The following is a 23,821-nucleotide window of genomic DNA, read 5'->3' as shown; positions in this document are numbered from 1 at the left end:
AACAACCAACAAGCTTCATAAAGAAAACTAATAATGGAAAGACAAAACAAATCTAGTTTTAAAGATATATATGATACTTTTGTTGTATGTTTTTGAGTAAAATCATTGAGTAAATGGACTGCATGTGAAGACTTTGAAGAACATGAAAATCAAAATAAAAGGGGGAAAATAAAGCCACCAAATGCCATTCACCTTAATCTTTTTCTCGATCAACGTGAGTTGTGGTATAGTGATGAGACTATTTTACCTTTAATTAGGAGTCTCGGGTTCGAGCCCTGGGAATAGAAAAAAATCTGTTGGGAACGCCACCCCCGAATACGTCATTTAGTGCGCGATTCAAATTTAATTAGGCAGAGCTCCACGAGCTCCGGACACCAATGAAAAAAAAAGAATCTTTTTCTTAAATTGTTAACTTGAAATGAGACTGTCATGATTGTATCAAACCCTACTCACACTCACACCTTATGTTGGAAGATTTTTTGTGTTGGAAAAATCTCTTCAGTACAATAATGTAACATTTTGCGATTTCAATATTTAGTGAAAAGATTGGTAAATTAACTTTTAACTTTGGTTAAATTTGCTCCTTTAGTCATTTTGACTATTATTATAATTCTAGAACATTGTCGGTAGAGATAATTTCTTCAAAGTAGGAGAATTGACATAGTGATGGGCAGGCTCTTATTTGTTTGATAATTGTTACTCCCCCCGTTTCATGTAACTATTTGAAAAGTCAATTTTTTTCAATATAATATTCTTATTTTTAAAAAAAAATAAATCATTAGATCTGTTAATTGTAATACTTTTTCTGCAATTTTATAAATATGTAAATTTTATTTAACAAGATTTAAAGATTTTTGGGAAATTTGTATCATTAGACAGTGTATTTAGCCATCTTTTACCATTAATAATAATTACTTAAAAGAAAACCTCAATAGGGATATGTACAAGCAAAGAGGCTAGGCCTTACTTTACTAATCATCCAATCCTAATATGACATAACGAACTTCTACTAATTAACAAGCATGAAGTAAATAAGAGTTAGAAAAAAACTAGATAAATATTCTATGATCATCACAGAGTTTATAATACACTCTAGGATGATATTACAAATGAGGATGGTTAAGTAATGCAAAAATATAAAAGTCAAGAAGAAAGTTGAGTTATCAACCTCAAATTTGCGTTTACAAATGTATGAACTAATGTTGTCCGTCTAAATTAACCTAACTATTTTCCTCGTCTTCTTTAAATCACTCCAACAACATTTGATAGTTCATCACCTTCATGATTTTGATGAATTTTGTTTATTAAGTCGTTGATAATGTTATATGATTGTGCTTTGTCAGTCGCATCAATAGGTGCATGCCTTGGAACAAACTCCAGTCATCTTATCATCCCACCTATTTTTTCTTCCATGATTTTTTTTGTTATTCTATTGTAGTTAGGGGTGCTCACGGTTCGGTTTGGATCGGTTTTTAATTAAAAAATAACCAAACCAATTGAGTCGGTTTTTCAAATTGTCAAATCAAACCAAACCAAACGATATCGGTTTTTACTATTCGGTTTTTGTCGGTTCTTATCGGTTTTTTCGGTTTTTTCGGTTTTTGTCGGTTTTTAAAATACCTTATAGTCACTATTTGAATAAACAGAAAATAAATTTCAAAAGTATTTTCTTATTATAAATTTCATTGTAGCCAGTAGCTACTAGCCAAGATTGACGCATACATGTTTAATAATAGAGAATGACTCACCTAAAGTTTTACTATTTGTAATTGTGAGTAGCTTTTCTGTGTATGAAGTCTATATATTTTTTTTTTTTACTTTATTTAGTATAATTCAAAAGAATGGCCCAAGATCAAAAATATAAAAAATCAATATAAATTGTATTTTTTTCATAAAAAAATTAAAATACACACACATATATATACAAATTTAATTTTTAAAATATGTATATATAAAGTCGGTTTGGTTCGGTTTTTTCGGTTTTTTTTAGACTTGAAATCAAAACCAAACCAAATATAGTCAGTTTTTAAATTTAAAAACCAAACCAAATCAAACCAAATAAATGTCGGTTTTTTTTTCCGGTTTGGTTTGGTTATCGGTTTGGTTCGGTTTTTTGATTTTTCGTGTTCAGCCCTAATTGTAGTCTAGGATAAATATTTGAAGAATCTATACCCAAGTTCATAGAAAAATTAAGTGTTTTTGACCCTCGTACTCCAAACTAGGGGTGTGCAACCTAATTTCAATTTAACCGATAAAATTGAATAGATTTTTTAATATTAATTTATTGGTATCAAGTATTAAGTTAACGGATTTTAAACAATTTTATAATTTTTTTATTAAACTATCATTTTGATTTCCAATTTTTAAATAATTAATGATTAAATCGATAACTTAATAAAATTATATTAAAATAATCTTCTTATCTTTAATTATATATCTAGCAGTGAGCAATCGATCATTTGTACAATTGTACTGCAGAGTGGAATGCTAAAGTTAGTTGCAAAACTTATTCTGAGCTTTCTCCATTTGGACAACCTAATCTATTTCATTACTATCAATATTGTCAATTGTTTCATTGTTATTTGCTTTATATCATTATCGCTAATCACGTATAACAAATAATTTAATATTAACAATTTTATTATTTGATCATTTCAATCGGCATATTCTTGAGCAATGCTAATAAATTTAATTATACCAATTTAAGAATAAATTAACTATTGTATAAATATTTCAATCTCTTTGATGCATTTATTTTCACCAAGAAAACATGTAACAAAAATAAGGGAAGAGGAATACTTTTCTAAGTTTGCCAATTTATCTTAATTGGAGAGGAAAAATAAAAGATCGATTTGTTCAAAGAAAAACCTTGGAGGTTATAAATGTAATTTAAGGTTTTTCCGGTCACGATCAAATATATTTTGCTTCCATTTTTATTTTTTATTTTTTAAAGGAGTCCGTTATTGCACCGGCAATTCCATCTTGAAAGTAGGAATTCGGGTTCGAACCTGACAGCGGAACAATCTTTAAGAGTTGAGCAGAGGATGTCCCTTCGTGTCGTCATCGCTAGGTGTTGTGATTGACAACATTATCGGACAAATATTTCTTTTTTCAAAAGACACCATGTCTATTCTGAACAGATGAGTCTGTTCTGAACATGTGAGTTCGCAGTTATTATTGGCTATAAGTAGAGCGGCTTCTTCTCAATTTTCTGCATCAAATTTCTTCTTTCTGCATACATTTTTTTTATAAATAAAGTAGTCTTTGTATGATTTCATTACTGACTTTTGAGTTCGCTAAAATTATTGAAGTTTGAGATGCCGCTACTTTTATAACATGTATATTCGTTTTGTCCTAATAGAAAATACTTCAAAACCTCAGGTACAGTTAGGATCTTAAGGACACAAAGTGAATTATGTGGTCTCAGATATTTGTTTATTACATTTAAACTTTTTGTTTTTCTTTATTCTTCTTATATTATTATTGATCACAGTACCCATTATTGACTATTACAAATATTTAGGTCTTATTTGCTTGCACTTACGAAGATTTTAATTTTAATTTTTCAAATTTCAATTATCTTGTTAAATGAGTTTTAAAAGTCCATCTAAGATCTAACACAATAATTAAAGATTGCAAGCTGTTTTGCTTTTTTGTCACTTGATTTAGTTTGTTTGAGCTCTATTCTTTTATGATTTTTGATCAAATCTTGTTTCAGTTAAACAAGAGTCGAAGATGGTGTATGTATGAACAAATAAATAAAAAAATGAAGAAAAAAAGAAAAATTAGAGGGACATTCTTTTATCGGTACCGATAAACATCCTGATTACATAAATTATGACAAAATGAGTAGAAGGATATTATTGCTAAAACTAAAAAATGGAGAGCTTCTACAGGGGAAATGTAAACTTCATGGGCGGTTTTGCAATTTTTGTAATAATACTCAATTGCTTTGTACTGTAATATACTGTGTTGTCTGTCTAATTGGAGATAAAAAAACATAGGTGAATAATTTATTTTTAATGTAACATGATAAGAAACAGAGCATCAAAGTGTAGTTATAGACTTATGGTTGTCGTCCTTGTGGATCACCACTATTATTCACTATTTACCAAAAGTAAAGAGCTTTAATCAAAACTTGAGAAAATTTATGGCCAAATATACATGAAACTTCACCAAAACTTAAAAAAAATTGTGGCCAAACTTCACTCAAAAATTATTTTTCACAAATATTTAGAAATTTGGGGCCAAACCGCATCTAAAATTGTGATTACAGATTTTCCAAGAAAAGTGAGAATAGGATGGGTGAGTAGTCACGCAAACTCAATTTTGCTTGTCATACAAAAAGAATATTTCCATCTTCATTTCCTCAACACAAAATCAATTCTTGATGTATAACAATTATATTCAATAGAAACCCTCATTAAGTTTCCTACATCAATATGAGAAAAATATTGTTAACTCATGTTCAAATTACAATAATTTTTACTTAGTTCTAGATAATTCAGATTTATCTCTCATCTTTGACTTTATACCAAAAGGAAAATAGAAAATTAGCTTAGGAAACTTATATTTTATTTTCTTAAATTGAAAGGAATCTAATTCAAATCTTCATCAAACCTTTCCCCCCATTTGAGAATTCTTTTATTCTATCAAAAAAACCATTGCAAGTATTCTTTATTTCTCATCTTTTGACTTGAAAAAAAACTGTGTAAACAGGAAAAAAAAAACAAATCAAAATGATGGTCCACACAAAGAGACTTTCATCTGTACACACCATCACCATGACCAATGAAAAGCTGGAAATTGAAACACAAAGCATCCAAAAGTTCTTTGAATCATTTTTACTAGTTCAAATTATTAACAAATCAAATCAAACAACAGTCAACATCAAACAGTCCCCTGTAGTAAGAAGAAGACAACAAAATTTCAAATCCAGATCTGGAAAAAAACTCAGAAATTCTAATAAATTTTCATTCAGTATCAACAACAAATAACCGAGGCAAAATAACAAACAAGTATCAACAGTATGTTAAATTGAATTATTGACAGACAAATTCAGTTTACTATATAAGCTGTATGATATAGAAACACCATGAAAAAAATGAAAAAAATAATTAAAAAAAGAGAGTTTATGACAACAATCAATACCCATTAAGACCATCTCCTCATTCGTATACCAAACAACCCCATTTCCAAAAGAAGAAAATAAAAATAAAAATTCAATATACCAAGAGAAATACATTTGTTTTTTGGATCTTGAGGAAGAAGAAGAGAAATAGAGAACCTAGCTCCTGCAACGAGTAATAGCACTGCATCCACGAGAGTAAGGATTTGCCTGAGCACCAGGTTTGCAGTTGTAGTAAGAAGCTCCACGGCGAGAACACGGCACACTGTTCTTCTGCAGCGCACCATAGCTGATGTACTTTTTGGTTGCTAAAATACGCCTGTTTGACTCACTGTCAAGCGCAAACTCCTCTTCTTCAGCCATGCACTCAGCAATACTCCCCTTGCATTCACCAGATCTCGCCGGCATAATCCAATCGTAGCTTCCACTGTCGCCGGCGGCCGCCATTGAAATGAAAAAAGCTCCAACAAGAACACAAACAATCAAATACGAAGGAACTCCCATTTTTTTCCTTGAATTGAAAAAAAAATGACGAGAAATCAAAAATCCCTTTTGCTAATTCTTTTCGATTATGCTTCGAACGGCTGGATTTTGGTATCTTCTCTCTGTATTTTCGCTGTTAAAACTTTGTTAATTTCTGCAAATTCTGAAGAAGACAAATTCTAATGGGCAAGGCCAGTTGTATTATAAGTAGAGGTGCTTGTTTATCTACCCCTAATACTTGACTTTATTACCAAATTACCAGGTGAGATTAGAAGACTTTGATACTTTGGTTTTATTGGGTGTCCACTAACTTTTAATTTCAACGCGGAATATTTGTGAGATTTATTTTATTTTTTATAAAAATCAACATTTTATACATACATCAGATAAATAATTGGTGAAGTAGCTATCAAATATTGAGAAAATTCCAATCACGTATTGAGTTTGACAATGTCCATTAAAAAACATGTTTGCATAAAATAATTGATATATTGTGATGTTTTTTTTCCGTGGACCAAAGAGGATTAGCTTGTTAGATCAATTTCTAAGAAATTATAAGTGCTTATATTTTATAAAAAAAAAAGGAGCTATTTTAGAGAGTTTAATATGTTTATCTATTTAAATAGTACTAATTGTAAAGTAAATTTTTATATACTTTTTCTATTTGTAGTTTGGCGCCCAAAAAGTCGCCTTTATAATACAAGTTGCTTTTATAATACTGGTAAAGGTGATTTTCGAATAGTTTAGGAAGCAAAAAATGTTACATATCATTTAAAATTTTTGTTTAACAAAAAATGTTTTAAAAAATATATGGAGATTGTGAGGTAACTATATGTTGAAAAAAATTAATACAAATCATGGATAGGATTTGACATCGTTCAATAATTTACAAAGTTAATATAAATACTTTGTCTAATGTGTGGTTACTTTTGTCATTAAAAAGGATTAGAATGAAAATTAGTCTTTTGTTAATATGCGTACCACTACTTAGTATGTAATTCGATTTGGTTGCACATCAATACAGACACTCACTTTTAACATTAATTTGATAATTTGAAATAGTATTTGATCAAACACTTGAAATCTCTTGCTAAAATAATTTATAGTAGAAAACTACTTCTCTATTTTTTAATTGGGGGTCTTAGAATTTTAGAGTACATTCTTGATAAATTAAAAAAAAAAAGTGAATGAAGGACACCTATTTTAAACAATGACATATTTCCCTTATTACTTTGAATTATACACGAAGAAGTGAAAGTTATGATTTTTAATAGTAAATTTGGAAAAATATACCTCTTTTGCACTTTCTTTTAGTTTAGTGGAACTAATACAAATAAATTTATATATTTAACTTAACCTAATTTAAATAGAGTGACAAATATTAGATTAATTGATATTGTACTTAAAACAAAGAGTAAAGATATATAAATATCACGGAAACTTAAAAATGTGCTATTATTACGAAAATTAGCCATGACTACGAGGAATGTATATGATCATTCCTTAAATAGAACAAACAAAAATGATTGAAAATGATATAAAGTTGATCGTAATAAATATTATTATGATAACATTATCTCTAGGAAAAAAAAAGGATAAGAAAAAAAGATTGAAGGGCAGAATGAACTTTTGACAAGGTTAGGTAGTGGCAAGTATTGTAATAAGTAGGAAATAAGATGTCCAAATTGAGTAGAAAACGAAAAGATATTCAGTTGACTGAGTTGTACATTGCTCACGTAGTAGGAAGAGAAAAAATATGGGGAGACAAGAATAGTAGCGCGGTCTACTTCCCTCCCAAAATACTTGTTACGTTTTGCTTTGTGAAAATAAAATTACATGAATTATAATCAAAATGTTATGATAAATATTTTTCTTTAATCAAATTCATATGAAAGGAATTTTAAGTTCTCATAAAGCTAAATATGACAAGTAGGACGAAAAGGTTAATATTTTATTAAAAATAAAAAAGAGTTAATTGTATAATTTTATTTTATTTTAAAAAAAGAAGACGGCAGGAGCTAGTCCGTCCAATAATTTTGTCAACCGAAACACGTTTTTGCTTTCCTCCTCTATCTATCCTATCTGCCGAATGCCTTTTGTGTCCAACTCATTTCTGTCACCGTTACAGATTCGCCGTTATCATAAAATTTAATTAAAGATGTATTTTATTAAAAATATTTTAAAATTCTAAATGAAATCATTACATATTATTTATGTAATCATTTAATACTAAAAAAAAAGCATAAGAAAGAAGTAATAAACTAAAACATAGGAAGTAGTACAACAACAATAACATATCCTAACTCCAGTGAAATTTTACGAATAGGGTGTGGATAGAATAAAATGTAGACAAATTTTAGTGCTACTTTATGAAAATAGAAAGACTATTTCGAAATACTCCAATTTAAATATAGCATATCCAAATATTTAGAATAAGAAAATATAGCAACTAACAAAAAAAGTAATGCAAATTTTATAAGAAAATAAAAATATAAAATAATACGATAATTAAAATATTTATATGACAAACTATATTATAATTAATAATACAGATAATACAACGACAAACAAGAAGAAGCATAAAAAGAGAGAAAGTAGTAACGGCGTCAAATGGGTTTGAAAAGTTATGTTAAGAGTATGTATCCGTTGTGTAGAGTAGTTTAGTATATTAGTCTATGTGGGGCCATGTAACAGATCACAGGATGGGTCGGTGTGTGCGCGTCCCTAAACTAACTCTTTCCTCAAAGGCCAAAGCCAGCTGTATCTCTCAATAAATTACTCAAAAATGCACCAACATAACTATTTTAATCATAAAACTAATTAAATAGACATATTAGTAGTACCTTTTATTAAAGGAAATTCATAATTTTTTCTTTTTTTATATATAAGCTGCTTTGATAACTTCTTTCTTCCCCCCACCATTGATAATGCTACGTTGGTTGAACTATTTCCTACAACGATATATTGTAATAACAGAAAATAGAATTATCGTCCCAAATACTTGTTAATTTATAAAATTATAATCCAAAAAATCATTTTACCCTTTTCATTTATGAGTTCTAAAAGAACGTGTAAAGGAGAAAGTCAACAACTAATATGAGACGGAGTAAGTAGTATATAAGTAATTCATAGAGTATATTTCCAAGTTTACCTGATTTCTAGATGCCTAGACTAGAGGATACCAAATTCCCTTTACCTTAATTAAGAGTAGTTGTAATTTTTAATAGAGAGTTGAATGACATCCTGTCATGTAAGCAATTGTCCTAAGGATCATGCTAATGTGAACTACATCACACCAAAATTAGCTCAACATATAAGAAGGAACCATTTAAAGTCCTAAAAATTCATGGGATGATGTTACTTAGGAAACAACTGTTCTACAAAAAGAAAACATTGCTTTATAGGGAATGTCCAAAGATTGCAGGACCTCTGAAATTCTTCTCTCTTTACAGATGGTAATTGGTATGAAGACTACAACTCTTGAAGATGGGAGAGCACTCAACATCTTCAAGAAACCTTCATCATCTATTAATAAAATGCTATACCCTGAGCTGTATAATAAATAAAGGCACGACTAGTTGTGTGCTGAGAACGAGTCCAAGCAAACTTAACTGATGCCACCAGTGTAAGAGTTGATTCCACCCATGATATAATTACATTAGCTGGACGCCACAAAACTGAGTTGCAGAAACCAAATGTTGTTTCAAGCTCCACCTGATACAGAAAGTCTGGTAGGTAAAATGCTGGAAATATTGAAGAAGCAATAACCGGTTGGATTTATAAACAATGTGGACAATCCATAGCTGCAAAATTCAAATGCAACTTGAGAGAGACACAATGAACACCTATGCTAGAATACAAGTTCAATGTTGTGTCACTATTAGCAACCCATAAATTTCCAATTTTTTTATTTATACCACAACAGCAGGCATAATAGCAATCCATAAGGTTCAATTTTCAGCCAATATTATTGAACTCAGAGAATGGACAACAAAAGTATAGTCCATTCATAAACACACAAAATGAGCCTAACAAGGTTTATACCAATCACAGAAATGTTTCTGCACCGTTTTAAGCATTAACGGTATAACTAAAAACACTCTCACTCAAGCATACCTCAATTTAAGAAAACATGCGTCCATATAGAAATTTAAGAAACCATACAATATCTGAGATACAGAAAGAAGGTATCACAAGGCTGGATCTTGATGCTAGATGCTTTCTTTACAACATTAGCCGACTTCAGTGCAATTTTAACTCTGGGCTAGGCAGCATAGTTCCAATGTGGAACATAAACTGATCATCCAATTTTGATAAATAAACAGGAAAAAAAGGGAGTCTCATATTGCAACTTCCTTAGGAATAAAAAGCACTTTTGTAATTAGTGCATACCATTTTAATTTCATTTCTTCAATAAGCTATAGAGGAAAATACAAACTGTTGTTCGTACTCTGGATGACGTTCTCCATGTTGACCTTCTTCAGCTCGTGCTATGGCACTCTTCTACAGTTTTGTTGAATAAACATATGTCACATACTTAAAGAAAAACAAAAGGCAATTTCCGTCGTTTACCTAAGAAAAATGCCACAAAAGCCATTCATCTCATCTTTGGTGATGATGACTAAAAGGACAATTGAAAAAATCACAAGGACAGCCCAAAAAACTATCAGCACCCCCAAATAATAAAGGCAAAAATTTGAATCCTTTGCAGAAACATGCCAAACTAATCCTACATGCCTTTTGCTCCTCTTCTTCATCCTCATCCTCCTCCTTATTGTCCTCTTGTTCACCATCATCATCATCTTCTTCTATATCTTCAAGTCCATCCCTTTCAAGAGCCTCCATAAACCATGTAACAGGAAGGGAGATGATTTTGTCCTAAATTATCGAGTTGCTATCGAAGCCCCAAATTGAAACATCAAATTCACTCCTTCAATATGGCACCATATGAGCACATAGAAGCTCTTGACTAGATTGAATGACATATGGACATCAAGGAAATCCAAAGATAAGAAGAAACGAGCAACTGACCCAATGTCGTATTTTCTCCCATTAGATTCTGGAGGTCTTCAGCCTGTCAAGTTACATTTGACATATATTATGAAATCAGGTCAAGAACATTCTGAATCACCTACAGAGTAATTGAAAAAAATAAAAGCTATGTTGCTCCAACTCTTCAGAAATATAGACAGGTCTGTGTCGAATCCTCCAAAAGTAGTGCATTTTTGGAGGATCCGATATGGGTAAGGCAACATAGCATAAAAGTTGTTGAACCTACAACATCTTCATTATTGTCATCATCATCTTTGCCAATCTGTGGAGGATTAAAGGTATTGAAAAAGCTTTTGCAGATACCGGTCCAAATTATGGGTTTAGCATCTTTTGACCCCTTCTTTGAATTCCCTTTTAGGATCTTGTGAGTCAAGCCTTTACCTGGATAGTACCATTCAAATGTCGGTCCTACAAGACATCCCACATCAAATGAACAAACAAGAATAGGATCATATGATATAAAACCAAGAAGTTAAAACCTACCCTAAGGCCTTCTCTGATATATGCTCATCATCATCAATCATATGATAGGTTTAGTGAAGACAGGATTCTTGAGAAAAGGTTATGTATCAAAGAGAAGTGAAACTTAAAACCCTTTAGATAACCACTTGACATCTTGAGGTAATTCAAAGTGTCTTCATCATGCTGTAGGATCTAAATAAGAGTCATTTACACTCAGTTAAATGATTGGTAATTCAAACCACAAAATATTGACATGATTTGCTATTTACCTCCTCTACGCATATATCATTAGTCTTCATTGCAGTCCGCCAAGAAGTTGTAAACATCTCTCTGCACCAAAATTTCACACCAATAACAAAGTTAAAGCCTACCAATCAATATGCACGGATGAAAGAAAATATCCAATAAATAACTTTAACCATTTCAGTCTTTTCATGCTTGCCCTCATGGGAATTGGGAGATTCATTAACACCCTACACTTCGACAACCCCATTCATTAGTGTAAAGTTATGGTAGTAGGGCCTAACCAACCCCAAAAGCTAGTTCGTGAGGGGAGGATTGCCCTAGGCCATATAAGCAAACTACCAGTCCATTCCCCAACCAATGTGGGACTGCAACCAACTCTAACATCCCCTTCACGTCTAAACCTGACAGGAACGTGGACCGGGAAACCAAACGTGGAAGCACTTGCATCTGATACCATGCAAAGATATGACACTTGGGCATAACTCAACCCCAAAAGCTAGCTCGTGAGGAAAGGATTGCCCAAGTCCATATAATCAAACCACCAGTCCATTTTCCAACCAATGTGGGACTGTATAACCCACTCTGATTACATATTTGTGCAACATAGCCGCAAAATTATAAAACATAGAAGGACAGCCAAACTGTATGCCATTTTTTTCCGTTTTGAACGGAAAGAGCTAATTTCAACTCCAATAAGCGGACATGGAACAAACAATTAAAAGATATTCTTCTTACCACCGTATTCAATGGTTCATACAGGTTCTGGCATTTAGCTTCAAGTGCAGACTTTTCCTCGAAACTTTGCTTCAAGCTCTCATCATGTTGGCTCTATATTTAGAAAAATCATGTCAAGTCTTTGTCTTCCTTTTACAAGAGGAGCAATTAAAATTGACTCAAGCATATCATATAATTGACCCGACTAGTTTGGTCCTTGGGGATTGAAGCATCATTGTTGTCATTACTCATTAGCACTTTTTCTGCATACCAAATTACCCCATATTCCCCAATGAACCGTCATATTTCTGCTGTAGGTTGTCACAAGTTGTGTGGGAAATTAAAAAAAGAAAACCTACACCAACAAATATCTTTTGTCATTCTATGATCAAAACCAATAATCTTAGAAACTTGAAAGACTTCTCTTTACAGCATCTACATGATATAGGATTGATGATCTTGTATAGTTGGTGAATTTACAGCTCTAAAAATAATTATTGTAAATGGATTGCATTAAGGGAAAAGCTTATTTCTTGTAGGCAATAAAATGTAAGACATTTTGACTTCCTATACAATTGAGTAGAAGAAATGAGGTGGAAACAAAAACAAAAAAACACGCGAAAGAAAAACTTACGAAAATTCTTGAAAAGCATATATAAATGTCCTGATTTTTCTTCAGGTCCTTTGCTTTGTTTGTTTCTTCTCATCTGCTCAGTTCTCTCATTCACATCACTTAACCTGATGTTTCAAGAGAGACACCAAAAAAATAATAGAAATTCCATCCTCTTATTTTTTCAAGAATCAACTCTGCTTTGTCTTGCGCCATCTGCTCAACCACCATTCTGTATCATTTTCTCCCGATTTTGAAAAACTGGGATTGATATAACAAAGGGTGGTTTCTTTTGGAGTGAAACCTTTATCTTTCATCTCTTCAAGTAACTTTCTAACCTCACTCCGGCATGACAGTCTCAATGACCTTTCAAGCTCTGGCCTTTTTGATAGCTTGCACCATCCAACTAGAAGTATGTCATATGTTGAAGAATTTGGTATTACCCCTCTGACTTGCATCTCGTGCATTAGTTCCTGGGCCTGTCTCATATTTCCCGCCTTTGCAAAGTCAAAGATGAGTACATTATAGGTACTAGTGCGAGGAACGAAACCTTTTGTAATCATCTCACAGTAATGTTTGATGGATTCCTTTTTATTTCCAATTTTCCCATGGCCAGAGACTAAAATGTCATATGTATTAGCATTAGGGACAAAACCCCTTCCCTTCATTTCATTGAACAAATCAGCTGCTTCATTCATCAGTCCAACAGCTGACAGAGATGCTAACATAGTGTTGTATGTTCCAACATTAGGAGGAATTCCTTCAGCCAGCATCTCAGAATATGTTGCAAAAACCTTTTGAAATTGGTAACTTTTGCAATATCCACGAATGAAGGCATTATAAGTGGTCGTATCAGCTGAAAATCCTCTTTCTCTCATATTTTCTAGAACTGACGTTGCCTTTCTGGTCATCCCTAGCTTGCATAAAACAGCAATAAGAGTGTTGTGAACAGTCTGATCAAGCTTAAGTCCCATGCCTACAAGCCGCTCATGCATTCTCAGGATTATATCTGCTCTTCTATGGCCTGAAGCAGCATCGAGAACAATTTTGTGAATAGCTGGTGAAGGACAAAAACCAATTGTCACGACTTCCGTTAACAAATCCATTGCTTTTTCGATATCACCTACTTCACAAAGTCCTTTCACCAATATATTACAAGTGATTGAATTAGGCATCATCCCGCAGCTCTTCATTTCAACCCAGAGTTTGAAAGCACTTTCCAGCTTCCCCTCTTTGCAGTAAGCATCAATTAAAGAATTGAAAGTTTGAATATCTGGAACTAGACCAAATTTCCTAATTTCAGCATAAACAGACTGTACCTCATACTGACCAATTCCCAATAAACCGTTAAGCAGTACATTGCATGCTATTGTGTCAAAGCATATTTTTTTCTCTTTCATCTCTTCGACCAATTGAAGAGCATCTGACTCCTTCCCTCTTTTAAAGAGTCCATCCATCAATGATGTGTAATTAACATTATCGGGTGACAAACCCTTAGATACCATATCCATAAAAATGGCCTCCGCTTCATCCATTTTACCCAGTTTTTTCAAATTATTCACAAATGTATCTAACAAGAATTCATTTTCCTCAACACCATTCGACTGCATTTCCTCATACAGAGCAAGTGCCATATCATGTTTACCAGCCTTAAAGCAGCCATCAATCAGGGTATTGTATGTGAAAACATTAGGACTAACATTTATGCTTACCATTTTCCTCATTATTTCAATAGCTGCATCAACCATTCCCTTTTTGGCATAACCATTAATTACAGAAGAGAATGTGACGACATTTGGTAAAACACCTTTCTGTTCCATTTGTTGCAGTAAAATCTCTACACTCTTTAAGTCACCAGATTTGCAGTGCCCATCAACTAATGCAGTATAGGTAATATGATTTGGAGTTATGTTAGACTTCAAGAGTGTCTGAAACATGTCTTTTGCCTCCCTGGATTTTCCAACTTTAAAAAGCCCATTTATCAAAGAGGTAAACAAGACGACATCGAAAGACACCCCTCTAATCACTATTTGACTTTGGAAGTTAGCAGCAACTTTTTCAGCCCTATTTTTGTACAAGTGATGAATAAAAATAGAGTATGTCACATGATTAGGATCCACACCCACTTTTCTCATCTCATCAAGAAGTAATTTGGCCTCATGCAACCGCCCACATTTACAAAGGCCATATATAAGGGAATTATAAGTAACAATGTCATGGAAGAAGCCACGCCTTGTCATTTCTTCATATGTTGCAAATGCTTTCTCAAACTGAAACCACTTAACATATTTACTAATCAATGTGGTGTATGTAATAATATTTGGTTCTAAAGCCAAGTCTCCAACTACCAGGCTCTTATTTTCACCATCAGCAGAGTCATGTTTTTCTTCATCACTGATATAACTAACATCTATATTTCCAAAAGAGTCCAAGAGCTCATCCATGATACAATTTGCAGCATCAAAGTCTCCCATTATGCTGAAACCATTAATCAGAGTATTATATGTAACTATGTCAGGTGATAAACCTTCTCTTTTCATCCTCTCCATTATCTCAAAACAACCACTCATCTCAACAGCCTTACAATATCCATGAATCAGAGTGTTAAAACCGACAACATCTTTACAAAAGCCCCTATGTTTATCACTCATCATTTCCATCACCAATTCTGCATTATACATAAGACCCTTATCACAAAACCCCTTAATTAATATATTACAAGTGATAGTGTCAATGAAAATACCATTCTTCAACATATCAGACACCAATCCAAAACCCATTTCCACAAACCCAATTCTGCAGAACCCCCATATCAAAGTGTTATAAGTAACGGTGTCACTTTCGTTCTCTCTAAGTAATTCAAGCGCTTTTTCAAGTTTTCCAACTTTGCAAAGCGAATGCAAGACTATATTGCGAGTAACCACATTAGGTTCCACTCCACAAGAAAGCATATCAGAATAAAGGATAATTACCTGATCAACCAAACCTGCAGAATTGAAATGATGCAAGAGACGGTTCCAAGAAGGAAGGTCGGGGACAAGATTGTAATTTCTCATTGAAGAGAACGTTTCCGTGGCTCTAGAAAGGCGATGGCATCGAAGGAATAGATGGACAAGTGTGCAGAAAAACGAGGTGTAGAGACTTTTCTTTCGATCAGTTAGGATTGGCGTAGCAGTGGGCGCTGCCGATGAAGAGAATGGGAGGCATATTCTGAGCTGTAATGAAATAGCAACGGAGAGCATAGAGTGGCTCTTTGTCCTGCCTATCAACTGTTTGAGGAAATGCCGCTGTGAGTTCATTGTCTCGCAGTCGCCACAATTCCCCTAGAGCCGGCACTTTCCCCGCTCTGTCCTACTAAGTAGTAGTTTTAGCTTAATTTTGACATATATTTGACTATATTAATTTATCTTCAAACTTGTTCATATATTTTATTAATTACTAAAAGAACAAAGATTTTAATTCAAAATAAAATTAATTTAAATTCAGTTCATATAATTCAATTTAAAATTTATTGCAATTAAAGTAGATACATCTTTAGATAGATTGGAATTTAAGGGAATTACAAATTTGTTAGGAAATTAACAATATTGATTTTGTTTGAATGAATTTTATATTTTATTTTTTGGTTTGGCTCCACGTTTAAAGAAAATCTATTTTCTTTTTTTTGAAAAAACTTAATTATTATTTCTCTCCGATATCAAAGGAATCAACTTACATTACACAATATTCTATTAAGTGTGCAAGAATATCAGCTTGTTGTATTATTGCATTAGACTTTGATAGGAGATTAGTCTTATTTGACTATCTATCAAATAAATATTATTATCGGGTATCCAGTGTTTCAAATATGTGAATGGACAACAACATGAAAAGACTAAATATGTGAATTGAATTTCAAAACAATAATACTTAAGAGCTTTAACCTGGTTCTCATTTTTATTTATTTATAATAATTAGTCTTTTTTTCATCAGTTAAATATAACTATTAAACAGAATAAAGTAAAAGTATATCAAATGCAATATACCCCTGATGTTACTAGTAAATGAGTTATAGTGAAGAGCAACATACACTTTGAGAGATGTACTTAGGATGACTGCTTATAATCGAGAAAGATGTACGAAACATACATTTGTGTTTGTTATTTTTGACATTACTAAAAGCAAATGCATGTAAATAACTTTCCGAACTTCTATTCTATTTTTTTTTTGAAAAATTACGCAAATATATACTAGTTAATTAGCTAACATAACTATAGTTGCTGCCATGTGACCAGGAGGTCACGGGTTCAAGCCTTGGAAACAACCTCTGGCAGAAATGCAAGGCAAGGCTGCGTACAATAGACCCTTGTGGTCAGGCCCTTCCCCGGACCCCGCGCATAACGGGAACTTTAGTGCACCGGGCAAAAAAAAAAAAACTATAGATTGAATTAATTATGGCTCGCGGCTAACATCTGGTTGTAATTATAGTTTGAGTTTCGTATAATTCGCGCGATTTATACAAATATTGTGCGTCAATCGAATTGTATAGCGAAATATACCAGCACTACAAATTGTATGTCGAATTATACAAACATTGTGCATGAATTGTATAGTGATATACAAACGTTATACAAAAACTGTGAATTGTTGCGCGAATTATACAAACATTGCTATAACTATAGCTACGAATTGTAATTAACAAACTATAGTTATGAAGCATAATTAAGGTATTTTTTAAGTGGCTATATGCGAAAATTTCCCCTTTTTTATTACACATAGAAGTCAAGCGTAAGGAGAAATGTGCGTGAGAATTACTAGACATAGAATCAAACCTTCACTAACAAAATGAAAGTTCAGTTAGTCAACCAACGGAACAATTAATATTCCTCTAATTTTTAAAACTTAATTAGTTTTTCTTTTTTAATTTTTTTGTTGCAGCCTTTTTTAAATTGCCGCACTCTAGTTTTAACAATTTTTTAGCAATGTTGCCATTAGCACCACCAGGAAAGAACCCGCCAAGAGCATGTTCACTACCAGTGTTATACATAATCCGTAGAATCTCTTCCGGAGTCCGCCACTGAGAGAGCGAATCGAAATCAGCAGATAAAATGTTTGTTATTGTCCGATTCTCCGCACCAAGTTGCCATGGCACGAACAAACCTTCATCTTTAGTACCACACATTGCCAAACGGTTTCTTAAATTGGAGATGTGGATTGTGAACTCTGCCACAGTGTGTCTGTAAGGATATACTACTCTTCCAGCTCTTTCGTAAAGGTACATTCTGATTATTGCGTCTTGTCCTGATTCAACCCCTAATAGTCCTGCCAAAAGCTGCACAAGAAATACAATTTTAAATTACGTTACAATGTTATTTATACTATGTTACACAATATGTACTTACCCTTTTTGTTTCATAGCCTTGGATGAGGGGATTTGTACCAACATAGCCAACCAATGCAGCATATGGCAGTGCATAGCAAGACAACATGAAATTGAGACTATCCCTATAAGGATCAAATGGGGGTTGCAGTTTGTAACCAAATGCTTCATCAAATAGATGTGCAAAGTGTCTAGCACTTAGATCCATCAAAGGTCTTGGGAGACCACCTACTTTAGATTTAAGTGCCCTGCAATTATCCAAAAACAGAATCTTAGAATATGTAAAACAGAACAAATTAGTTATACTTTTTGGACCGTTGCATTTAGTTATTGTTTGAGTGACCTGATAAGTAATTTTTTAAAATATATTGTTAGTGTATATAAATTAAATTCGGATAAGAACGGACCTGAGATGGCCAACTTCTTGCATGGCAAACTCATTGATGATGTTCCTTGTAAAAAAATCAAGATTTGCTTTGTGGACGCCAATTGGGGGAGGCCCTCCCATGACTAATTCTGGTGCTATAATATCAAGACCATAACCATGTGTAGCCCACAAGAAATATTCAGCTTCCAAAAACTCTAAATTCTCAGAGAATTGCAACAAGTCAATATCTTCTTTGCTTACTGGGAGTCCAAGCTTTGGAGTTACTGTTGGACAAAGAAGATCTTGAGAAAGGGAGATGCAGAACAACTTGCTTGACAACAGAATCATGAATATTAAAAAATAGGGAGGTGAAGTAATTGATATTATAGGCATCTTTAGAGTTTCTTTTTTTTTTGTTAGTTAATTAAGTTGTAATGAAGATTAAGAGAGGAGTTTATAGAGATATATACTATGTATTATGGCATACTTTATACCTAATTTTAGGCAATGTGATTTGGATTTCTTACAATGAACACCTAATTAGTGACTAACCAGAACAATGTAAAGTTTCTATGCCTTAACTAGACTCTACCTGCCTCCAACCTATAATCATAAATAAGAAGATACACCAACAAAATTGAAGAAAGATAAATTAAGCCTGGAAACTAAACAGCCCTCAACCCCAACCCCTTAAAAAAAATAGGAAACATGGAATTGCAAGAAGGGTTTGAAAAAACAGAGAAAAAGTTGGTTTATTAAGCTAAAAACATCATTTATTTAGCAACAGAGGGATTATCTTCTTTGATCATTACAATTATTTTAAGAATTCTATTCTATTTGTACACAAACTTTTTTTATGATTAACATGATTAAAAGAAAATCAAATAGTTGATAAACTTAAAAAATCTTCTAAGCCGAATGAATATTTTGCTTGACAAGCCCATAAAATCCCCATTACAGCAACCTTCATATTTCATCTTTAGAGAGCAAATCCAATTTCCTTACTATTAGAGCATTAACCATGGCCAAGAAAAATTGTCTTGTTACTTCTGTCATTTGCATTTTCCTACTTGTCAGCTTAGCTTTTGCAAGTGAAAAATCTGATTTCATCCTCACATGATGAAACTAGTGCTACTGCACTAGCTAAGGGACTAGATAGGATATCTACTTTCCATGGATTCAATATCCCCGTCCCTGGCTATTTCCTCATCTATGGCCATTCCTTTCACCCTCCAACGCCTGCTGGTGGTTTCCATCCTCATCCATGGCCATTCGTTTTTCCTCCAATTCCCACTGGTGTCTTTCGTCCTAAGTTTCCTTATCCACGGGCTTAACGTTATCCATGGTCATTCGTGCATCCACCAGTTCATCTCCACCTAAAGGAGACGATTATCACGACCTTGACCCAGCATGAGTGGCACTAACACTAACCATTCAGTGGGAGAACCAAAACTAAACAAACTAGAATATATCTCTATAGATCAAAGCATACATTTAAGAGTGAAAATATCTAAAAAATATAGTTTAAAAACTGAGTTTCATAAATTTAGGAAATTATCAAACAAAATGCGAAAATTACTTTCTAGAACCTGAAAGTCATTGTACCAAAAACTCTCTAGCTAAAGATCTAAGATAAGGGATGCAACCCTGAAAGAATAACTATAAAATAAGAGTCTAAAAGTCTTAGTCCGAGATTGAAAGGACTAAGAACTAGAATGAATCAACGATCTTCTATCTGAGGTCTCTCAACAGCCACTTAAATATGTCATGTACTCAACATAAAAAGAGCAAGTGCACTATCAGTATACAACCACAATGTACTGGTAGGATCGCGTGGCCATTTCCAGTAAATGAAATATGAACAAGAACTACAACATAATAAGGCAACAATATATATGATCATATCACAGTTATGTCAAGTCTTAAATCATTATACATGTAAACATATAATCACAATTCAACAATCAACAATGGTCCTCTCATGGAACTCATACCCAAACTGTTAATATACCGGCATAGTACTCGTTCCAATAATTGGTGTATCGGCATGGTACCCTATCCCAATGTACCGGCATGGTACCAGATCCAACATGAATTCACACATCACAATTAAAAATTAAATTAGGAGTGTAGTTTGACTGATATATCACTGATTAATTCTTTAATCTTTATCTATTTACATGTTTCTTAATTCTAGAATAATTAATGATAAGAGTAAAGTTGGAAAAATAATTAATTCTCTCTTGAGTTTTAAAATTGACAAGTATTTAGGAACAACTATATTTAGAATAATGACAACTAAAAAGAAACAAATAGAGTATTTTTGATTTCTTGTTAAAATTTTAAATTTTAAATTCTCCTAGTTTCCATTTATCTCGCATTTTATGTGTTAGAGAATTAAAGAGATTATTTTCAAGCAAACGAATAGTCACACTATTATATATATTCTTGATCATTACACTTAGTTTAAGAGTTCTATTTGTACACAAATAGTTCATTTACGATAACACGATTAGAAGAAATTCAAATAGTTGATAAACTTGGAAACTCTCCTAAGGCAAATGAATCTCTTGCTTGACAACCGTATATACTACACCACCAATGTTTATATTTCATTTTAAGACACTTTCTTTACTTACTAAAGATGGCCACGAAAAATTGCATTGTTACTTTTCTGATTTACATTTTCCTACTTATCAACTTAGGTTTTGCAAGTGCTACTAGACAAGTTAAGGGACTAAATAGCTTCTATCCAATATGGATTCATCCTCATCCATGGTTACTTCCTCGTCCATGGCCATTCGTTCATCCTCCAATGCCTGCTCGCGGTTTCCATCCTCATCCATGGCCATTATATTCATGCATCCACCAATTCCGGAAACAATGAAAGGAAGAATTAAGAATATTCACTAATGAAAACAAGTGTTGGATCAATATCTAATTGATCACATATTTGTTTCTAGGTTAATTAATGTCTTTAAGATTAATTCATTGTTCTAGTGTACTTAATTTTGTTTCTATTATTCTTTGATTTGACTTAAAATCTGAATTGCTTTATTTTTATAGGAATTGTTCTCCGCTTTCTTTTATTCAATTCCTCTCCTCTCAATTTATGTGACATTTTTCATGTTAGAATAATGTTCGCAACCTAAATCATATTAGACCTATATCTATACAAAATTAAAATTTGATATTTAAAATCTATATAAAAAATATTTTAATTTGTAATTATTTTCATGTCAATATGATTATAAAAAATATTTTACAATGTGATCAAAGTTCAATTTTTTTTAATAGCTTTAGAAAATGCAAACTTTAGCTATTTCAACGGTGAGACTAGTAAAATCAAAAGTTTTTAATAGTAGAACTTGAACTAAACTACTCAAATCTTTATAGTAATAAATAATGTTTTTATATTAGCATCCAAGGTAATTATAAAAAAACACATACTTACATCCTATTAATCTGAATTGTTATAAATAATCGTTATAAATTAATATTACTATCTAAATGACAATACTACAATAAAAACAATAATTATGAAAAAACAACTTTTTTCTTTTAAGCCATTAATTTTATTGAAAAAGATCACTTAATTATGAAAACGGACCCAACTAAATTACCTAACTAGCAAATAAGAGCTGATTTTCATCCATAATGTCTCACAGTTTGCAGCGGTCAATAACTCTACAATATGTTATCACAGTGGTTTTCAAAGCCTTCCTGAAATAAGTCAGGTGGTTTTCAATACCTCCACAATAATGCATGCTGCTATTTGTTTGTAGCATTTTTTAACTGCCGTTATATATTAGCGGAGGTTAAAAAACCCGCAATCTATTCGTTTACTATGTTAAAACACCAGCAATATATTTATTTAATGTGATTATATGTTTAAATATTGTATTAGTATTATCGAAGAAGGGACAGATATACTCTTATACTATTAGAAATAGATTAAATATATCATTTGTTATACTTTCGGATCAAATATACCTCTTCCGTTATACTTTTAGATCAAATATAGCACTATCATTATATTTTGACACAAATTTACCTTTAATTTTAATGAATGGTCAAGAAATCATATGTAAAAGTAAAAAATACCAATTACGGTTGTATAAGTATAATCAATGTATAACATTTACGATTATAAATTAGCACGCAAAGCACCAATAATATTAAAAGCTTTTAGAGTGAGGAGAGAGAAAAAACATGGAAGCCATTTGCCACAACAAAAGTAATTGAAACATAATGTGAAAATTTCCAATTTTAACTTATGTTGCTGACAAGTAACACTAGGTTAGCATGGCTAATAAGTCAATATTGTCAAAAGCAATAAACTAATTATTTTCTACGACTTTTCAGATTATAAAAACTTTTAGTTTAACTAACATTTTACTCTTTTATTTTTGATGTTTTATTTAAAAATAATTTCAAACTATCTTTTTAAAAACAAAGCCAAAGATGGAGATAAGGAGGGGGGGGGGGAGTGAAAGCTTTACTTTCTAGTTTCAGAAGTTTCTTCGTTACTTTCTAAGATTTTTTCATTTGCTTTTATCTTATTTTTATTTGTTAAGCTTTGTAGGAATTTGAGCTAAATTTGGGCTACTCATACGGTCATATAAATTAAAAAGAAAAAAAAAACAAAGCTCCTAACTTCCGTTTCACACCTTATTTGTTGTTCCTCCTTTTTTAATAAACAAATACCTTTAAATTGATTTTTTTTTACAGAAAAATTAATAATATTATTAGTCATGAAATTAAAAAACAACAACTTGTAGTAGTATTTTTTTCTTAAACTAACACATCAATAGGTAAGAGTTTATTTATCCATTTTCTATGAAATACTCTAATCCACAATCTACAATTATCAGTATTTAAATAAATAATGAGACAGACGACCGCATATTAGAAATTGATACAAAATGGATTTCACTCTATATAGTTCGACGTCAAGGAACAATCATGCCATTAAATGATGATTCTTCTGCAAGTAGCAAAAATTCAATCTTTTTTCAACCTTGTCAGTATATCAAATCTAGATATTTTAATAAGAAAATTTATGCAATTTTGAACTTGGGTTGTCTTTCAAAAAGCATATATTATTTAAGAGAAAAGTTTTAAAAATATCTTTAAATTTTTATTTATTAGTTAATTTTATTTTTACTGTTAAAATCAAATTATTTTTACGCTTGCTATTACCAAACTTAACAAATATACCCCTCAATTGAACGATTTCTCCCAAATTAACTTAAACTACCCAATTTAAATTAAAATTACTCAATTCTCTTTTTTAACTCAAATCGACCCACTAAACTAAATAAACCCATAAGTAACTAAATCCCAAAATCAATTTATCTTCGTCTCCTTCCTCGGAAACACCATGCCTCGTCTGTCCCA

At 32.1% G+C, this 23,821-nt stretch overlaps 3 protein-coding genes across 15 annotated transcripts; all 3 read right to left on the bottom strand.

Moving 5' to 3' along the window:
• Positions 1 to 5,131: 5,131 nt before the first annotated feature.
• LOC129884669 (rapid alkalinization factor) lies at positions 5,132 to 5,861 on the bottom strand. Its single transcript, XM_055958955.1, has one exon. It carries the CDS (start codon positions 5,630 to 5,632, stop codon positions 5,288 to 5,290), a length of 345 nt encoding a protein of 114 aa, XP_055814930.1. The 5' UTR covers positions 5,633 to 5,861; the 3' UTR covers positions 5,132 to 5,287.
• Positions 5,862 to 8,912: 3,051 nt separating this feature from the next.
• Positions 8,913 to 16,038, bottom strand: LOC129886162 (pentatricopeptide repeat-containing protein At5g14770, mitochondrial). 13 transcript variants are annotated; one of them, XM_055960728.1, is made up of 8 exons: positions 12,720 to 16,038; positions 12,107 to 12,440; positions 11,395 to 11,455; positions 11,147 to 11,317; positions 10,890 to 11,071; positions 10,643 to 10,685; positions 10,062 to 10,114; positions 8,913 to 9,325 (listed from the first exon to the last, which is right to left on the bottom strand). In XM_055960728.1, the coding sequence occupies exon 1, from the start codon at positions 15,992 to 15,994 to the stop codon at positions 12,887 to 12,889; it is 3,108 nt and encodes a 1,035-aa protein (XP_055816703.1). In that variant the 5' UTR covers positions 15,995 to 16,038; the 3' UTR covers positions 8,913 to 9,325; positions 10,062 to 10,114; positions 10,643 to 10,685; positions 10,890 to 11,071; positions 11,147 to 11,317; positions 11,395 to 11,455; positions 12,107 to 12,440; positions 12,720 to 12,886. The 13 variants fall into 13 exon arrangements, with proteins under 13 accessions (XP_055816703.1, XP_055816694.1, XP_055816695.1 ...); XM_055960719.1 differs by having other exon boundaries at positions 8,913 to 9,414; positions 10,004 to 10,685; XM_055960720.1 differs by having other exon boundaries at positions 10,004 to 10,685.
• Positions 16,039 to 17,421: 1,383 nt separating this feature from the next.
• On the bottom strand, positions 17,422 to 18,861 carry LOC129884668 (ferritin-like catalase Nec2). The gene is made up of 3 exons (XM_055958954.1): positions 18,462 to 18,861; positions 18,077 to 18,302; positions 17,422 to 18,006 (listed from the first exon to the last, which is right to left on the bottom strand). The coding sequence occupies exons 1-3, from the start codon at positions 18,812 to 18,814 to the stop codon at positions 17,581 to 17,583; spliced, it is 1,005 nt and encodes a 334-aa protein (XP_055814929.1). The 5' UTR covers positions 18,815 to 18,861; the 3' UTR covers positions 17,422 to 17,580.
• Positions 18,862 to 23,821: the final 4,960 nt, after the last annotated feature.

Source organism: Solanum dulcamara, chromosome 4, assembly GCF_947179165.1.
Source record: "Solanum dulcamara chromosome 4, daSolDulc1.2, whole genome shotgun sequence".
Lineage (NCBI taxonomy): Eukaryota > Viridiplantae > Streptophyta > Magnoliopsida > Solanales > Solanaceae > Solanum > Solanum dulcamara.
The sequence above is the reverse complement of the archived record's forward strand: the minus strand, read 5'-3'. Positions and strand labels throughout refer to the sequence as shown.

Bases quoted from the DNA above. Each gene is read 5' to 3' on its own strand.
- LOC129884669 (XM_055958955.1), bottom strand. From the start codon at position 5,632: ATGGGAGTTCCTTCGTATTTGATTGTTTGTGTTCTTGTTGGAGCTTTT.
- LOC129886162 (XM_055960718.1), bottom strand. From the start codon at position 15,994: ATGAACTCACAGCGGCATTTCCTCAAACAGTTGATAGGCAGGACAAAG.
- LOC129884668 (XM_055958954.1), bottom strand. From the start codon at position 18,814: ATGCCTATAATATCAATTACTTCACCTCCCTATTTTTTAATATTCATG. The intron at 18,303-18,461 runs GTCCGTTCTTAT...GGATAATTGCAG, and splicing joins CAAGAAGTTGGCCATCTCAG to GGCACTTAAATCTAAAGTAG. The intron at 18,007-18,076 runs GTAAGTACATAT...TTTCTTGTGCAG, and splicing joins AAGGCTATGAAACAAAAAGG to CTTTTGGCAGGACTATTAGG.